Source organism: Chrysochloris asiatica, unplaced genomic scaffold (genome assembly GCF_000296735.1).
Source record: "Chrysochloris asiatica unplaced genomic scaffold, ChrAsi1.0 scaffold00009, whole genome shotgun sequence".
In the NCBI taxonomy this organism is placed as follows: domain Eukaryota; kingdom Metazoa; phylum Chordata; class Mammalia; order Afrosoricida; family Chrysochloridae; genus Chrysochloris; species Chrysochloris asiatica.
This window is the reverse complement of record NW_006408527.1, coordinates 1,373,175-1,391,742: the sequence shown is the minus strand read 5'-3', so window position 1 is coordinate 1,391,742 and position 18,568 is coordinate 1,373,175. Positions and strand designations below refer to the sequence as shown.

At 40.9% G+C, this 18,568-nt stretch overlaps 1 protein-coding gene across 1 annotated transcript in view; it reads right to left on the bottom strand.

Moving 5' to 3' along the window:
• The window catches only part of USH2A (Usher syndrome 2A (autosomal recessive, mild)), a 1,370,557-nt gene that overhangs the window by 72,342 nt on the left and 1,279,647 nt on the right, over positions 1–18,568 (bottom strand). The window contains 5 exon segments of the mRNA XM_006834191.1: positions 2,865–2,906; positions 2,909–3,188; positions 10,836–10,930; positions 10,932–12,347; positions 18,020–18,247. Coding sequence (XP_006834254.1) covers positions 2,865–2,906; positions 2,909–3,188; positions 10,836–10,930; positions 10,932–12,347; positions 18,020–18,247 — 2,061 coding nt within the window.

The window sequence follows — 18,568 nt, the reverse complement described above, 5'->3', positions numbered from 1 at the left end:
TTTAGTTTTGTTTAACGAGAGTCCTCTCATGATGCTGTAGGATAAGCACTGGACTCACGAGCTACTCCTTGGAAATAATATACAGGGTAGCTATGGGTCAGAACTGACCTGGCAGCACTTACCAACAATTACAGGCCAAAATTTTCATGCTATCTTGCACAGTGTATTTTTTTTTTTTTTTTAATAAAGAAGACTAGATAATCAAGGGTAGAGGTTTCTGTGATAACTTGACACATCTCAACAAAAGACAATGACAAAAGAACAAAAGGAAGGCCATCAGTGTTCTGCCCGTTTCAACAGTGTTATGTTTCCACTTGTGGCAACAATAGATATTTGGTTCCTTCTTAAAATAAGCCGTATTTCTTATCTGAAGACTTTGGAGTCTGATGTGTTTTGCAATTATTTTTTCAGATTTTAGAAATGTAATGAAATGCATAGACTTTTGTATATTTTATGATATCCTCAGGAGGATCAAGGTAATCACCTTGTAATAAACTACAATATATCTGCAGAAAAACATAAGTGGTCTTATTAAGTTGTTGTTACGTGCCATTGAGTTGGTTCCAATGCATAGTGACCCTGTATAGGAGGTGAGTTTGAACTGCCAACCTTGTGGTTCAAACTGACTTTGCAGTCCGGTGCTTATCCTACAGTGCCACATAAGTAGAATAAATAAATACTATAAGTAAACCCGGAGTCCTGGTGTGGTGCTGTACAAGGTTGGCGATTCATATCCACCAGTCGCTCCTCAGAAACACTCCATAGGGTTGCTATGAGTTGGAACAGATTAGAAGCACTTAACAACAACAACAATAAGTAGCCCCAAGCCTGTACAGATCAAGTTTTGCTGACAAATGAGTTATTCCAAACTTAAAAAAAAAGAAAACAAAGCTTTGAATTTTAGAGATTTTTTGATTTGGAATTTGAAATTCAAATCAAGTAAGACATTGTGGATTTATATCTGTTTGTAGGTTCAGAGCATTCAAGATTGCGTTTACATTTTCAATTCTTAGTATCTTCACTGGGTAACTTATCTCATACATTACTGGCCTAAAACATCTTCTTTTGTACTTTAAATAGTACATCTAATTTTTGTACTTTTTCATTTGTTATCATACTGCTGGTAACTCAGTGATTTTATTTTTTCTGGTATGGTTAGTTTATTAAGGCTCAGTTCCTGCATTTACACAATTGTTCTTGACATTGTGCTTGGCGCTTAGAAAGTGCTTGCTTGCATCAATCAACAAGCTTCCTTTAATTGTAAGAAAGAGAAACAGATTCTGACTTAAACAAAAAGGGAACTTATTGGAAGGAGATGGAATTAAAGGAGTAGCTGAAGAATCAGGCCCGGAACCAGCAGGCAACAGAGCAACTTTTGGACTGAAGTTGGAGATATTTAATCAGGACTTCTCACCTCTGCTAGTTTACATTCCGAGTTACTCTGTTGGCGATACCAAGCCTCAGGCAACTCTGAGTGGCTGAGAGAGGTACCAGTGCCCACTCTTGCCTAAGTGACAGCTAAAACATTTTGATTGACACTTTCATCAAGCCTGAGAAAAAGGTAGGGGTGGAGAGAATCATTCCAAAACTGGAAATGGGACTGCTTTTACTCCAAGAATGCAAATGGATTCTAATGACAGAACAAAACAAAATAAACACACCTAATAGAAATTTTCTTGGCTAGTCATAAGGTTTTCAGTGACTAAATATCTGGGAAGTAGTTCGTCACTCCTTCTTCCTAGACTGTCTTTGTCTGGAGGCTCATCTGAAACCTGTCCACCATGGGTGACCCTGCTGGTATTTAAATACTGAGTTATGATGTTGGAAGAGAATATTGAAAGTGCCATGGGCTGCCAAAAAACCCCCAACAGATCTGTGTTGGAAGAAGTGCAGCCAGAGTGCTCCTTGGAGGCCAAGATGGCCAAACTTCATCTCTCATACTTCAGAAATATTGTCAGGAGGGACCATATGGAGAAGGATATCATGTTTGGTAGGATGGAGAGTCAGAGAAAAAGAGGAAGACCCCCAATGTGATGGATTGGCCAAGTGGCAGCATCGATGGACTCAAGCGTGGTAACAGGAGTGAGGTTGGCCCAGGATCAGGCAGTATTTCGTGCTGCTGTGCATAAGGTTGCTATGAGTCGGTACCAACTCGATGGCACCTAACAACAACAACAACAACAACAGAAATGTATAGATTTCAATAAACACTTTCAGAATATTATTTTACATCCTGGGCTTTTTGTTGTTGTTGTTAGTTACCATCCAGTTGATTCTGACTCATATCACCAGAACTTTCTTCTGAGGTTTGAAAAGCCAAACTTTTGGTTAGTAGTCCAGTGCTTAACAATTTTTCCCTTAGATTTTCAGAGGTATGCAGTCCTATTGTTTGTCTTTCTCATCCCTTGAACAGGTTCACTTCTTTCCTCTAGACTGAAACGAACATCTTTGAGCACAAGGGCTGGAGCTGTTTGCCATGAGATTGCGTTCTGTCTTGATAAAATGAATGAGCTATTTTCAGAGTGGTCATTTAACAAGGAGTATTTCTTACCAAGGTAACACTGACTGGGGAAACTTCACAGCAGAAACCAGTTTAACAATAAGCAATGCAAACACTTCATCTAAAATCTACATTAAAATAACAAGCATATATCATATGGATCAAGACCCAAGGAAATGAAGACGGCAAGTGAATATGGTCTTCACTCCTTCATGAACTGCTTAAACTTTTAATGAGAATATTATGAAACACCTTAACCTCCATGTTTCAAGTGGTTTTTCAAATTGCAAGGCGTGTTTACAGGCTGATGCTGCCGTGTGCACACACTCTTCAGTTTGAATGGTTGATAATAAACATTTCTTACCTGATATTCCTATTCTGTGAACGGAAATAGTTCTGAATCAATTAAAAAAAGTTTGAACTTCCATTATAGGTCAGCACTGGATTTGATTTTCCAGGTTCATTTGCTATTTGCCTTCTGTACAATTCATAATACAAAACTTTTCCACTTGGCTGAAGTGGCCCTGCCCACAAGAGGGAAACAGTGGGCTGCACTCCTCCTGAAGCCATCTGTGCCTGTAGATGGGGAGGAGGTTGCATCAGAGGTGGAATTTCAGGGGTCTCTATGAATGTCCAGTCACTAGCTGCACATCCCAGCATGGTGTATGCTTGAATGCGAACTTCATACCTTTAAAACACAAGACAGAAATTCATGATTATCAGCAGAATAGATTTTTATGGGAAGAGTCTTTAAAGGCAAGTGCTTTAAGAATAAAAGAGAAATAATTTTAAATAAGTTTATTCATATATTGTTGTTGTTAAGTGAAGTTGAGTTGACTGTGATTCTCAGTGACCCTGTATAGACTCGTGGGATTGACCCTCAAACCTTGTGGTTAGATGTCCAGTACTTATCCTGTAGCACACCACACCAGGGCTCTCTCTCTCTATGTGTGTGTATGTATATATATATATATATATATATATATATATATATATATATGCATACATAGATTGTTAACCACAAGGTCAGTGGGTTTGAGCCCACTAGTTGCTCTGTGGGAGAAAGATGAGGCTTTTTGCTCCAACAAAGATTTATAAGCCTTAAAAACTCTATACGGGGTCATGATGAGTCAGAACCAACTCAATGGCACTTAACAACACACACACACATAATCAGTTGCTGTTGAGTCGATTACAACTCATGCCAGCCCTAGGCGTATCACATTGAAACTGTGCTCCATAGGCACTTCAATGGCTACTTTTTTTGGAAAGTAGATCTCCATGTTTTTCTTCCCACATACCTCAGGGTGGATTCGAACCTTCAACTTTTTGGCTAGCAGCTGAGTACATTAATGGTTTGCATTACTCGGGGCTCTTTTCTTACATATTTCTGACCCTTTTAAAGAATAACAAAATCCTATTTCCATGAAAATCTTATATTTTAAATGTTTGTTGTTTTCCAAACTAAAGTGTTGGGCACAATTCTTCTCCTAAACAGGAATGTATGGAATTAATAGACTTTTGAGATTCTTTCAGTGTGAAGATTCTGGTACTCTGTAGAATTTCTTAACTTAGTGATAAAGAATGCAGGCCTTGGGGACAATGTACGATTGGTTTTTGGCTATGCTGTACTCTTCCTACCTCTCTGCTGTTGCTGTGTGCCAATGAGTCAGTTCTGACTCACAGAGACCCCTTATAGGAGCACAAGGCCTCATCTTTCCCTGCAGAGTGGATTAGAAATGATAGCAGCCCAATGCATACATACTCTCAGGACTCCTCTACCTGTTTGTAGTTAGAACTAAGTGATTCTTCACAAATACTTTCAGGTCATGAAGGAACATCATCCCCTCACCAGATACTTGACATTTTAAACAGGCCCTCTTATACCACACAAAGACCTTTTGGAGCCAGAGTTAACCCAATTACACTCTAGATTATCAATCATGGAGACACCTTATCACCATTCAGTTAAATTCAACTAATCAATTATGTTTGTCTCAGAGCTGGTCTGTTGCCACATGGAAAGGTCCATTTACATAGTAGGGACATGTCCTTTTCAAAAAAGGGGGGCTTTTGTTAGTAACAAGTCCCTGTGGCTGAAAAGGAGAGCTTTCTTCACTGTTTCCAAAGCCCTAGGGAGTCCTGGTGTGGCTCTGCAGGCTAATGCACTGGACTGCAAGGTCGGTTTGATCCATGAGGTCGGCTGTTCAAACTCACCAGCCACTCCTCAGAAACCCTATACAGGGTCACTGTGAGTTGGAACTGATTTGATGGCACTTAACAACAACAATGCCCTAGAGATTTTATGACAACTCTGATTTCTCCTCAAACTCTAGACTCTCCGTTTATCTCTTGTTTCTAGTCCCTTTTCCTTCATTTTATACCTTCCCCCTTACTCCCTGTGACGACTGCTTTCTGCTCTCTTGTTTTTTTCTGTTTGTGTTATCTATTTTCTTTCTCATGTACATCCCTCTGTAAAAGTGTTAAGCAAACTGTTGGCAGTTTGACCCTGTCAGCAGTTTCACAGGAGAAAGATGTGGCAGGCTGCATGTCAAGAATATAGTCTTGAAATCCCAGGCGACTTTTGGAATCTGTCCTGTGGGGCCACGATGAGTTGGAATCGACTCAACTGCACACAACTACATTCCTTTGTGAAGCATGCTGGTAGTGCAAGGGTTAAGTGCTGGACTTTTAATCAAAACCAGCATCTCTGTAGGAGAAAGACCAAGGAATCTGCATCCACAAAGATCGTTGTTAAGTGCTGTTGAGTCGGTTCCAACTTATAGCGACCCTGTATAGGGTTTCCGAGGAGTGGCTAGAGAGTTTCAACTGCCAACTTTGTGGTTCAAACCGACCTTGAGATCCAGTGATTGATCCCACAGTGCTACACCAGGACTCAACAAAGGTTGTTGTTGTTGTTAAGTACCGTGGAATCGGTTCCGACTCCTAGAAAGATTGTTGTTGTTGTGAAATGCCGTCGAGTAGATTCTGACCCATAGTGACCCTGTATAGGGTTTCTGAGGAGCAGCTGGTGAGCTTGAACCGCTGACCTTGCAGTTCAAACGGCTTTGCAGTCTGGTGCATTAACCCACAGAGCTACACCAGGACTCCATAGAAAGATTACGTACTAGAAAATCAGAAAACCTTATGGGGCAGTTTTATTGTGTCATCTGGGAGTCATTATGAGAAGAAATTGATGCCTTGATACCTAACAAAACAAGAACAATTCTTTGTGAAGTTCTTCATTCCCCTCTTATGCCCCGTGCCCCCTTTCTTCTGCCCATCTTCTTTGGTCACCAATTTAATATCTTACCAAGCCGAGGCCCAGTAGCCTCTGAAGGGCTAACTCCTAATATGTGGCTAGCAGCTCACTAGTGAACAAATCAGTAGCTACACATGGCAGATCTATCTTCTAAGCCATCCTATGAAATCAATTTTGATTATCCAATAAGGATTATTAATTACCTAGATTTTTTGTGGTGATTTAAGAATTCTGGTTCAGATTCCTTTTGCTACAGATCTTATTCACAGGCTATTTCTTTCTATGGATCAATTGAGGTTGCCCAAGGAATATATGGACTTCTGGTGTACTGCTGTAGGATTAGCACTGGACTGCAAACTACAAGGTCAGCAGTTCAAACCTACCAGCTGCTCCTTGGAAACCCTACATAGGGTCACTATGAGTCAGAACTGACTTGATGACACTTTACAAAAACAACAATAAGGGATATATACTAATATGCAGTGTTTGTTAAATATTAATCGTTTGTTTTTTTTAAAAAAAGGACCATGAAACCGCATGATCTATGTTATGCATTGAATTGTGTCCCCGCAAAGACATGTTGATGTCCTAACATATTGTCACAGTGAATGTGGTCTTTTTTAAAATAGGATTTTAAAAGAGGTTGTCAGTGAACACAGCCTTAATCTTATCTTTGTGATGTCCTATAAAAGAGACTTTAAGTTTTAAGTGCTTTTGAATCAGTTTTGAATCATAGTAACCCTGTATAGGGTTTCCAAGGCTGCACATCTTTTGGAAGTAAAGAGCCTCAACTTTCTCCCATGGAGTGGCTGGTGTACTCTAACCACCAACTTTGTGGTTCGCAGTCCAGCGCTTATGGACTCCTGGTGTGACACTGCAGGATCAGCACTGGGTTGTGAACCACAAGTTTAGCAGTTCAACCCCACCAGCAGCTTCTTGGAAACCCTATATAGTGTCGGAAGCAACTCAATGATATTTAATAACAATAATAACGTAAATGAGATGAGACACAGAATGACAGAGGGGAAATAGCATGTGACCATAAAGTTATGCTATAACAATAAACCAAGGAAACCTGGTGTACCTGAAACTGAGAGGTGGTTTGATTATGTGTCTTTGAGTCGATTCTGACACATAGCAACCCTGCATAGAGTTTCCGAGGCTATAAATCTCTATGGGAGCAGAAAGCCTCATCCTTCTCCAAAAGAACAACTGGTAGTTTCTAGCTGCTGACCTTGAGGTTAGCAACATGACTCATAACCATTACGCTATCAGAGCTTATTGAAGCTGAGAGAGAAACACAAAAACAATCTACCCCTAGATTCTTTGGAGAGAACTTGACCCTACCACACCTGAATTTAGACTTTTAGCCTCCAGTAAGGAGCTCTGGTAGCGTAGTGGTTACGAATCGGGCTGCGAACCACAAGGTCAGCAATTAGAAACTACCAACTGTTCCAAGGGAGAAAGATGACTCTTTCTGCTCCTGTAAAGATTTACAGCCTCGGAAACCCTGTACAGGGTCGCTATGAGTCAGAACCAACTCCATGGCACATAATAACAACAATAGAATCCTAGTGTGGCGCTGTAGGATAATCACTGGACTCCTAACCACAAGGTTGATGATTCAAACTTACCAGCTGTTCTTCAGAAACCCTATATAGGGTCACTATGAGTTAAAACAGACTCAGTGACACTTAATAACAACAGCCTCGAATAAATTTTTGTTCTTTATAAATAGCCAGTTCATTGTATTTCAATATGGCAGTATGAGGTAGCAAATACAAATGCCAATAACCTATACAAGTGATTTGGGGCTTATATTCTATTTGCATCATCAATGCTACCTCTGTCTCTAATTGGAATGACATCACTGATAGCCTTAAATATCATTGCTAGGTTGATCAGATAAGCATTTACTTTTTTCTTTTTCAGCCTGGAAAAAATGTTCTTCTCATATCTGGAAAACCACTTGTATTCTCTAGAATTCTTTGAAAATATGATTTTAAAAACTTGCAGTCAGCTGTCAGGTACAGGAACCACTATAAAATGTACAGTTCTGCATCCAAGGTAGGTCATTTTTATGCATTAAAGCAGAACAAGATAAAAGCCAACTCACACACATAGTATGCGGATTAGCTGTGGAGAATACCTGTGGAAGTTTTAATTACTGTTTAATATTTAATATGACCCTAAATAATTATCATGAGCAGATGCAGAAGACCATGAATGTTTCATTTCACCAGCACTATTCAAAACTACCAGCAGTTTCATGGGAAAAAGATAATGTTTTCTGCTCCCACAAAGATTTACAGCCTCAGAGACCCTACACAGAGTCTTATGATTTGGAACCGACTCCACAACACATGACCACCACCATGGCACTGTAGGATAAGCACCCGACCCCAAGGTTAGTTTGAACTGCAAGTCAGTGTTTTAAACTCACCAGCCGCTCATTGGAAACTATGGGTTGGAACCAACTCCACAGCACTTAACAACAACATATATTAGAGAGATCTAATCTACATATCTAAGTAGCTCTGGTAACATAGTGGTTACAAATCGGGCTGCTAATCTCACGGTCAGCAGTTTGAAACTACCAGCTGTTCCGTGGGAGGAAGATGATGCTTTTTGTTCCCATACGGATTTACAGCCTCGGAAACCCTGTACAGGGTCGCTATAAGTCGGAACCGACTCCATGGCACATAACAACAACAACAATCTACATATCTAATCTACAACATTTTTAAAGTGTTGAAGAGCAAAGATGTTAGCTTGAGGACTAAGGTGCATCTGACCCAAGCCATGGTATTTTCAATAACCTCATATACATGAGAAAGCTGGACAGTGAATAAGGAAGATCATAGAAGATTTGATGCATTTGACTTACAGTGTTGGAGGAGAATATTGAAAGTACCATGGACAGCCAAAAGTACCAATAGATCAGTTTTGGGAGAAGTGCAGCCAGCATGCTCCTTGGAGGCCAAGATGGCCAAACTTCGTCTCTCATACTTCAGACATATTGTCAGGAGGGACTAGTCACTGGAGAAGGATATCATGTTTGGTAGGGTGGAGGGTCAGAGAAAAAGAGAAAGACCCCCAGTGAGATGGAAAAGGCAAAATGGCAGCATCATTGGGCTCAAGCATGGAAACAATTGTGAGGTTGGCCCTGGACCAGGAAGTGTTGTGTTCTGTTGTGCATAGGGTTGCTATGAGTTGGTACCAACTCGATGGCACCTAACAATAACAACAACAATCTACATATCAAGGAGCTCTGATAGTGTAGTGTTTACAAGTTGCGCTGCTAACCTCAAGGTCAGCAATTTGAAACTACCAGCAATTCCATGGGAGAAAAATGAGGTTTTCTGCTCCTGTAAACATTTACAGCCTCAGAAACCCTATGTAGGGTCTCTATGAGTCGGAACCGACTCCACAGCACATAAGCACCACCGATCTACATGTCTGCAGATTACAATAACAGCTGAGTTTTACCAAAGTTGGAAATCAACACAACTTCACCCTTTAAATTTTTAAGTGGTTCTGTACATTTTACTAAAATTTAAACATAAGCCTTTTATTACTATTCTTTCTGGGGATATAAGTAACTTAAAATGTGATGAGGAATAGGGCAAAATAATCCTTTTAAACCAGGGGTGGGCAAGCTTTTTTCTGCCAAGGGCTATTTGGATATTTATAACATTCATGGGGCATACAAAATTACCAACTTAAAAATTAGCCTGTTAAATTTGGTCAAACATTTAATTAACTCAACCCTACTGTGATGGCTGGTGTGGCACTGTGGCATAAAGCACTGGACCGAAAGATCAGTTTGAACCACAAGGTCAGTGGTTCAAACTCACCAGTTGCTACTTGGAAACTCTATTCAGGGTCGCTATGAGTTGAAACTGAAACAGACAGTGCTTAACAAAAACAACAACAACTATGGTGGCTGGAATCCTGGTGTGGCGCTGTGGCATAAAGCATTGGACTGCAAAATCAGTTTGAACTGCAAGTTTGGTGGTTCAAGCTCACCAGCTATGAGTTGGAACCAACTTATCGAAACTTAACAAGAACAGCGTGATAACTGGAACTGGGGTTGCCTTGGCAGGGCCAGACCAAATGATTTCACAGGCTTTATATGGCCTGCGGGCTGTATGTTCTCCACCCCTGCTTTAAACTATGGGAAGAGGTGTACTTACACAATTTTTTGTGTGGTCAGAAATACACTTTCATGCAAGCTGAAAGTCCAGAGGGGACCACTGAGAAAGCGTATCCTGAGAAACTCTTGAGATCAGAGAAGGGAAATTCTGAAGCAGGGGAACATATATATTCAGAGCAGCCATAGTATCCTTGGAAGAAGTGCTAGATATAATAAGAAAGGCTCTCTCTATGATATAGTTGGATTTGGTACAACTATGGTTGATAGCAGCTCTCACTGAAATTTATTGACTCACATTATTGAGACGAGATGTCTAAATTCCAGTGTGATGGGACCATGCTCTCTTCAAGGTTGTAGGGGAAGATCTTTTTTTGTGTCTCTAGCCCCAGGTTTCCTTAGCTGATAACTGCAGCATGACTTTGTTACATACTATTTCATTCTATCTTTCTGTGTCTTTTATAGGATATTACAAAGATTAGATTAGCATCATGTTTACTGATAACATCTTTTAAGATCCTATTTGAAAGTTGCTTTAAAATAACATTTTATGTTCTTCACTGCCTGGGTCAGATGATCTCTTTGGGACACAGAAAACTGTCCAGAGGCCTGCATGTTTCCAGAAGGGACTAGATGCAGGAAACTGGCACATGTCTGCACTGTGTGTTCTAGACATTATGGTGAAGTATAGCCATTTCTGAAAGACTGACTCTCAAAGTTGTCACCTACAAGAATCCTTCTCTTCAGAAAGTGTGTAAACTAGCTTTGCTGGATACGAATGGTCTTTATCTATCTACTGTTGATGATTAAGTGGATGGGGTTGGGGATGTCACCCCCACCTTGCTATTATAGTTATCATTAGAACTGTGTGCTCGTGTAATAGAAATGACAGTGGCTTGCTCTCAGCATTGGTTACCTACCTCTGAAATGGCTGCAGCTGGTTTATTACGAACAACCGGGTACCAAAAGTATCATGAGTTGTGTTTATGTGCATAATCTTTGCTTCTCTTTCAAAAGAGTTCATGGATGAAGAGAGTACAGTTAACAATACTGCCGTTTGTCTTCACTGGAGGGTCTCAATACACTAAAATCTCCTGAGGGTCCTAGAATTTTGGGGGTTCTATCCCTGAGGGTGCTGAGGGGTTGGTTCGATCTTTGACAAGTGGATTCAAAATACCACCTTGGCTGTTACTGGCAGTCACTGTGTAGCCATACTCCATACCTGGGTTGAGGGTAAAATCGTGATAGGGGATTTCTAGTCCAGTATATACAATAGCTCCATCCCTCCTAAGTTCATAACTTCTGATTAGACCATTTGGGTTTCTTGGAGGTTTCCAGGTGATTTTTATTGATTCTGAGCCTGTAACTTGCAATCTTGGAGCGCCCATGTTCTGTGGTGGGGCCTCCAATGTCCAGGCAGATACTGACACACTAACTGTGCAACCACCATTGGTGCAGGCCACTAGGGAGTAATTATATTGGGTATAAGGTTGCAGGTGAGAAACCAGCATGGAATGGCCTTGCTCAGCAAGGTAGTCCTTACCATCAGATCTAAGTAGATACTTTGTGATCTTTCCATTTTGATTTGATGGTGGTGACCAAGATACATTTATTTGAGTGGCACTGATGGTCTAAAGAGCTGGAGAGCTGAGCCCTCCTGGAGCAGCCTCAGGAGTTTTGATGTTGGGGGGTTTGCTGGTGGAGCAGCCTTCCCTTGTGCAGGCCATGACTGCGTAACTGTATGTGGAAAAAGGAAGCAGTTCTTCATCTGTATAATTGAAAGTCAGAGCATCAAAGCTGAAAGGGTAGAATATTCCATTCTTTTGAAGCCGATAGGACTGGATAATGCCATTAGGCTGTTCTGGTGGGGTCCAGGAAATTAGGAGTCGTTGGGGATGCGCAGACAAGTGGGATAGTTCAGGTAGAAAGATACCTTCTGGAAGTGCTTGTTTTGTCTTTGCGACACTCCATGAGCTACAGGTATGGCCTGCTGAATTCCAAGTGTCAATTTTATATTCATAGAGCATCCATGGCTGCAAACCTGTGTCATTGTACATAAAGGTGTTCCTTTCAGTATTATAGTCCGTGAAAACAATTTTCTCATCTCCCGGGATTGTATGGTTGCCCCCAGCTTTCCCTTCGAAGCATCTGTGAATCACTTCATAGTGAATTATCATTCCATTTGGGTTAACAGGTTCAAACCAACTCAGCTCAATGTTGGTGGACCCCAATGTCTGAATTGTGGGAACCAACTGAGAGCTGGGAGGGGCCTCCTCTGTCCACAGAGACTGGGGCTCTGAGTGTGCACAGCCCACCCTGGTGCAGGCCTCCAAGGTCAGTGTGTAGAGAGTGAAAGGGGTCAGATGACGCTAGAAAAAATGACGGTTCAAGCAAGTATACTCCAGGGTACCATCATTGAAGATGTTGTAAGTCTGAAAGAAGAGAAGGAAAAGGAATCAATTTATAGCATATGCCTTCATGATGTAGCTATTTTGTACATCTCTTAACCTTTTCTCTCTTTTCATTCCTTATCTTGGTGACCCTAATCTTGAAGAAGCATTCTGAGACTTATTGTTGAAATATGATTTTTTCCAGTTACCTGAAGTCTGCAGAAAGAGGACCACTGATTTTCTTCCTTCTCTTCCTCCCTCTCTCCTTCCTTTATCTCTTCTTTCTTTTCTCCTTTCCTCTCTCCTCCTACTGGGTCTTTACTTTCTTCCTTCCTTTCTCCCCTTCCCACTTCCTCTTGTTTGGATAATACTTTAACATGTAAATCTAAGCATTATTGAGTCTGATTCCTGACTTAACCAGTATTCATGGGATTTCTTCTTTTTCAAAAACAAATGTTTTGCAGGTAGAAAATAATATTCAAATACCCTATTTGTGCTTATGATTTCACCCTAGGTAGGGTAAATAGTGGAGTCCTGGTGTGGCACTGTGGTTTAATGAGCCAGACTGCAAAGCCATTTGAAGTGCAAGGTCGGTGGTTCAGGCTCAACAGCTGCTCCTCGAAAACCTATACAGGGTCACTAAGAGTCAGAACCAACTCGACGGCACTTAACAACAACAACAACAAGCGTAAATAGGACTTGTCTACATTGCCCATGTTCCTCAGCATTAGCTAGGAAATGAGATTCTAATGTTTAATCTTTTATAACAAGGCTCAAAAGGTGTCTGTGAGTATGAATTGATGTTGCTGTTTTGTGCCTTCGAGTCAGTTCTGACTCGTAGAGACCACGTATATGGTTTCCAAGCAGGGACTGGTGAGTTTGAGCTGACAACTTTGTGGTAAGCAGTCCAGTGCTGATCCTATAGTGCCACACCAGGTCTCATAATTGCATATATGTACAACAAATACTTGTATGCATGCATATATGTGAGTATATCTATACATATAGTTGTTGTTGTTAAGTGCCGTGGAGTCAGTTCCGACTCATAGGGACTCTGTATACATTGCCTAGGAGAAGCTGGAGGGCTTGAATTGCCCATCTTGGGTTCAAAGTCCAGTTCTGATCCTACAGCACCATGCCAGGAGTCCATATATGCACTTATGGAGTCCTGATATGGTGCAGTAGGCTAAGCAGTTCAGTGGTTCAAACCCACCAGCCACTCCTCATAAATCTTATATTGGGTCACTATGATTAAGAACTGACTCAATGACATTTAAAACAATAACAAATATGTAATACTACATTATATGAGGAGTCCTGGTATGGTGCTGTAGGATCTGCATTGAACAGCTAACCAAAAGCTTGGTGGTTCAAACTCACTAGTTGCTCCTTGGAAACCCTATACAGAGTCCCTATGAGTCAGAACGGACTCAATGGCACTTAACAACAATATAATATTAATATAATATTTATTAGGCAAGTAAGAGTTTGGTAATATTTATAACCTAATTAAATGTATTAATATTTTACTTATAAAATAAATTTTATAGCTGTCATATGAATATATGATGTAAGCTCTGATTACTCAAGAGCAGGGACAAACAAAGCAAAACAAAATGACCTTGTTTTCTCTTGCAAGCCATGGAAGAACTGATTGCTCTTTGGGGGCAAAATATTCTTTTGTTCTGGTGAAAACAATCTTCTGACTCTCTGAACCACTGAAAGTTGATAGGAATGTCTTTGTTATTTATAGTGGGCCTGTTGCAACCTGTTGCAATACACTTGATAGATTATGCTAATGAGATGATTCAGGGTGGGACTGACCATGTCTGAAAGACCAACCATGTGTTTAAAGGGCAGGGATTTTCAGACTGACCTGAGGGAAGTGAACTATAGATTAAGTTCAGCCATGTGGGCAATGAATTCATCAATCCTGTTGTGATAGTTAATGTTATGCGTCAACTTGGTCTGACCATGGATCTCAGTATTCTGTATTATGGACATAAAGAAGAGTATTTCTGGAACACAGGAGATTCCTTAGGATTTCTTTTAGTAGTACCATACCCAGTCAATGGAAAACTACAGAAACTTAATAGTGATAAGAATAATAACAATTCAGACCCTTCAGAAATGAAGGTTTGGGTCACCTCACCAGGCAAAGAACTTGAGGTGCTTGCTGAGGATAAAAGGAACACTGCAGGAGTGGTGGAAGAAGGTTGTTCTAAATACCTGCAATTGCTTTTAGCATTTCTTCCTTGTTCTCTTATACATGGATGTCTGTGTATGTATGTATGTATGTATGTATGTATGTATGTATCTATCTATCTATCTATCTATCTATCTATCTATCTATCTATCATCTATCTATCTATCTATGTATCTGGCAGTTTGGTATTATATATGTTAGTTGTATCATGCTAGGTACAAGTATGATTTCATAGCTATCTTCATTTAGAGATTATATAGATTTAAGGAGATGTGTACAGTGAGAAGTTGACATGTGGTAGACTATGATGGTTAATGTTATGTGTGAACTTGTTTTGACCAAGATTTTCAACATTATGCAATTATCCTCTACTTTGTGATTTGATGTATGGGGAGTTTCTTTGGGGGTATGGCCGGTATTCAATTTATCTGGATGTCCTGCCAAAGCTCATTCTTTCTCACTCATGCATATGACTCATCATCCTCTGACCTTCAGTTCTTGAGGTGTAAGCTAGCAGCTTGCTGTTTAGCATGCTGATTTGCGGTTGTTCCGCCCTTGGAACCATGTGAGTTAGGAGAAGCCTCCAGTCTGAAGCATGACCCATGGCTTTGGGACTTGCCAGTCTCCATAAATGTGTGAGCTATTCTTTGAGATAAACCTTTATCTCTTTATATATTGGAGCCCTGCTGTTGTGCTGTAGGATAAGCACTGGACTGCTAAACACAAGGTTCAAACCCACCAGCTTGGAAACCATATACAGGTTTGCTAAGAGTCGAACCAACTTGGTGACAGTTAAGTGCTAGTAACTCAGTCCCAACTCACATCCACCCTTTATAGGTTTTCTGAGGAGAGGCTGGTGAGTACGGACCGCTGACCTTGTGTTTAGCAGTCCAGTGCTTATCCTATAGCACAACAGCAGGGCTCTAGGATTACCATTCTTCATCACTTCTGGAACATCCCACTTACTACTTTTCTTCCTACCTCCTTGGCTCCTCTGCTTCCTTTTTGAGTCTTCTTCATGTTGATCTCCAAACTTCAGCGAGCTCAGGGTTTTATCTTAGGTTCTTATCATCTTTATTTGCATTCTTTCCATAGCTATCTGTGCTTAAATATCCTCTAGCTCCATGGGCTTAAATATCACTTATATGCTAATGATTTCCAAATATATATCTCAGTGAAGACCTCCCAGCAGTTCTAGACTTATACCTCTAGTTGGTTACTTGCCAGCTCACACCGACTCATCTTCCAGTCTTCCTCTTCCAAGACAATGGGTCAAGGCCACAATTCAAAAGTCATCTTGGAACGCTCCGCTTCCTTCATGACTCACGTCCAGTCCATTAACATGTCTTGTCAGCTCTGCTCTACCTTCCCAATATATCTCCAGTTCATCCACATTTCTCTACCTTTACGACTTCTGCCTTAAATTCAAGCCACCATCAATTCTGCTCTGGATTTTTTCAGTTGCTTCCAAATTCTCTTGGTAACTGATAGCCTATTTTCTACATAATAGCCAGAGTGACTTTTAAAAATGTAAATTTGATTAAGTTATTTGCTTAAAGGCTTCAGTAAGTTTTCACTGCATTTAGAATAAATTTCAAGCTCCTTAACACATCCCACAAGGTGGGGTGCCATTTGCCACCTGTCAATCTACTCCAGGTTGTTCCAGTGCCATCTCTGTCTTCCTCCTAAGGCTTCACCCACACAGGCTTTCTTTCCTTTCCTTGAATATACCAAGTTCATTCCTGGCTTCAGGCCTTTAATTTGCTGCTCATTTTGTCTGGAACATTTTGCCCCTGTATCTCCACATGACTGACTCGACTCTGTCTTGTCGTTCCGGTCTCAGCTCAGATGTCAACTCAATTCAAATGATCATCCATTCTAAAATAGCCTGAGTCCAACATAATTGCATTACCTTGTTTAATTTTTCGTAGCATTCATCTGAAATTCTCTTGTTATTTATTTACTACCTTACTGTTTGCCTTTCTGTCCCCCTACCATTCCTATACTTCCACAAAGTCACTTATACATGCATGCAAACATGTAAGGTCTAAGAGACTAGAGATGTTTGTTGCCTGTATTGTTCACTCGTGAATCAGTACTTGACACTTAGAAGCTCAATAAATATTTAGTGAAATGTAAATGAAAGAAAAAGAATATATACTTCTACTGCCAATCATGCTGGGAAGAGGCAATCTCTGATATAGGAAAAACAAGAGGGAGGGCTGCTTTCATTGGTGTAAAGGGAGAAACTATTTTCTGATGAGGGCCTTAGGGTGATGGCTTGGATTTTAAAGTCATATATCCTAAAGCTCAAACCTCCTACCTCAGGGTTGGGGAAGTCTGGCCTGGAGGTAGAAGGGTGTAGAGAGACTAGCTTCTCTTCCACATAGCAGGCCTGGAGCTAGGCAGAGAGGCAGCCATTGCACTGAGTGATGAGGCAGTCTGCAGGGAGGCCCAGGAGGATGGTCCTGGGTCGGCTAGAGTTCTAAGTTACTGCCACATGTGGATCTCCTTCTGTCATCTCTCTCATGAAATCTTTGCTCAAAGTTCCACATTAGTCTTTCCTACAATATTTTGAATCAATGAAGGAGACTTAGCTACTTGGAGAAGCAGGGTTTTCGTTGGTTGATTTTTGGAAGTAGATTATCAGACATTCTTCCTAGTATGTGTAGGTTTAGAAACTCCACTAAAACTTGTTCAGCGTCATGGCAACATGGAAGCCACCACTGACAAATGTGTGGAGACCATACACGAGATCCACTGGCCAGGAATCAGACTCAGGTCTCTCACACGGAAGGTGGAAATTCTACTACGGAATCACCAATTCCTTATGGTTCCACCATGCATGGGGTCTTCACGAATCGTGAGCTACTTGGTGGCAGCTAGCAACAGCAACAACAGTGAAGGACAGGGCAGTGTGTTAATAGCTGCTGCAAACCGGGGTGGGCCTGAGCAGCATTCCAGGGGGAGAGACAGATGCAGTAAAGTAGATTGATAGGGGAGTCACCACGCCACTGTGGAATATGTCTTCAGACACAGCTGTCATGTAGATGACGGCTCAGAGGATCCAGATGTGGGCTATTAGTAGAAATGCTTCCACAATTGTACTCAGAGACTGGTGAAACCTAAATATATATATATTTATAAGACCATTTCTCATGACTAGATACAGAAGTTGGGGAGTCGGCAGATTAAGTGTGGCTTCCTGCCTTTTGCTCATAGATCTCTGTACAAAGTGCAAATTGTGGTTGTTAAGTGCTGTTGAGTCAGTTCAGAACTATAGCAACCCTGTTTAGGGTTTCTGAGGAGCAGCTGGTGAGCTCAAACTGCCAACCTTGTGATTCAAACCGACTTTGCAGTCCAGTGCATTAACTCACAGTGCCACACCAGTTTTCTCTGTGATTATGTGCTTGGAGGAGCCATCAAGAACTACCCAGGATACGAACTGGGACGTCAACTGTTTTACAGGAGAACACCAAACATATGAAATATGTAATATGGACATTACCTTAATCACACCATTGCTTCTTGTAGGCTCTGACCAATGGAGTAACAATGCATGGCCATTCTCTTTTTGTTCTGCTGTGAAGTTGTTCAATCCACTTGGGGACGATTCTAAGGTTTGAACCACAGTCCAGGGGCTTGAAACTTCTCCTGCCTTGTTTGCAGCCGCCACACCAATATGATATGTTGTGAATGGTTCTAACCTGAACAGGTGTGCTTGATAGCTTGTTCCCTGTAAGAAAGTTGACAGGTTAACTTTCTTTTAGAAGTTGCCAATAGTTGGTGAAAGGTCAGTCTCTGAACTGCATGCTAAAGGATATCAGCAATAGCAGCACAAACACTACACCAGTTTTTGAGTTATCATTAAGAGGACGTTGTTCTGGTTGACATTCTGAATATATTACTCAACACTGATTTAAGACTCAGAGAGTATGGCTGGATAGGATCCTTGCCATTTCAGAGATTGCAACCCAAAGGATAGGAGAAAGAAAGAAAGAAAGAAAGAGAAAGAAAGAAAGAAAGAAAGAAAGAAAGAAAGAAAGAAAGAAAGAAA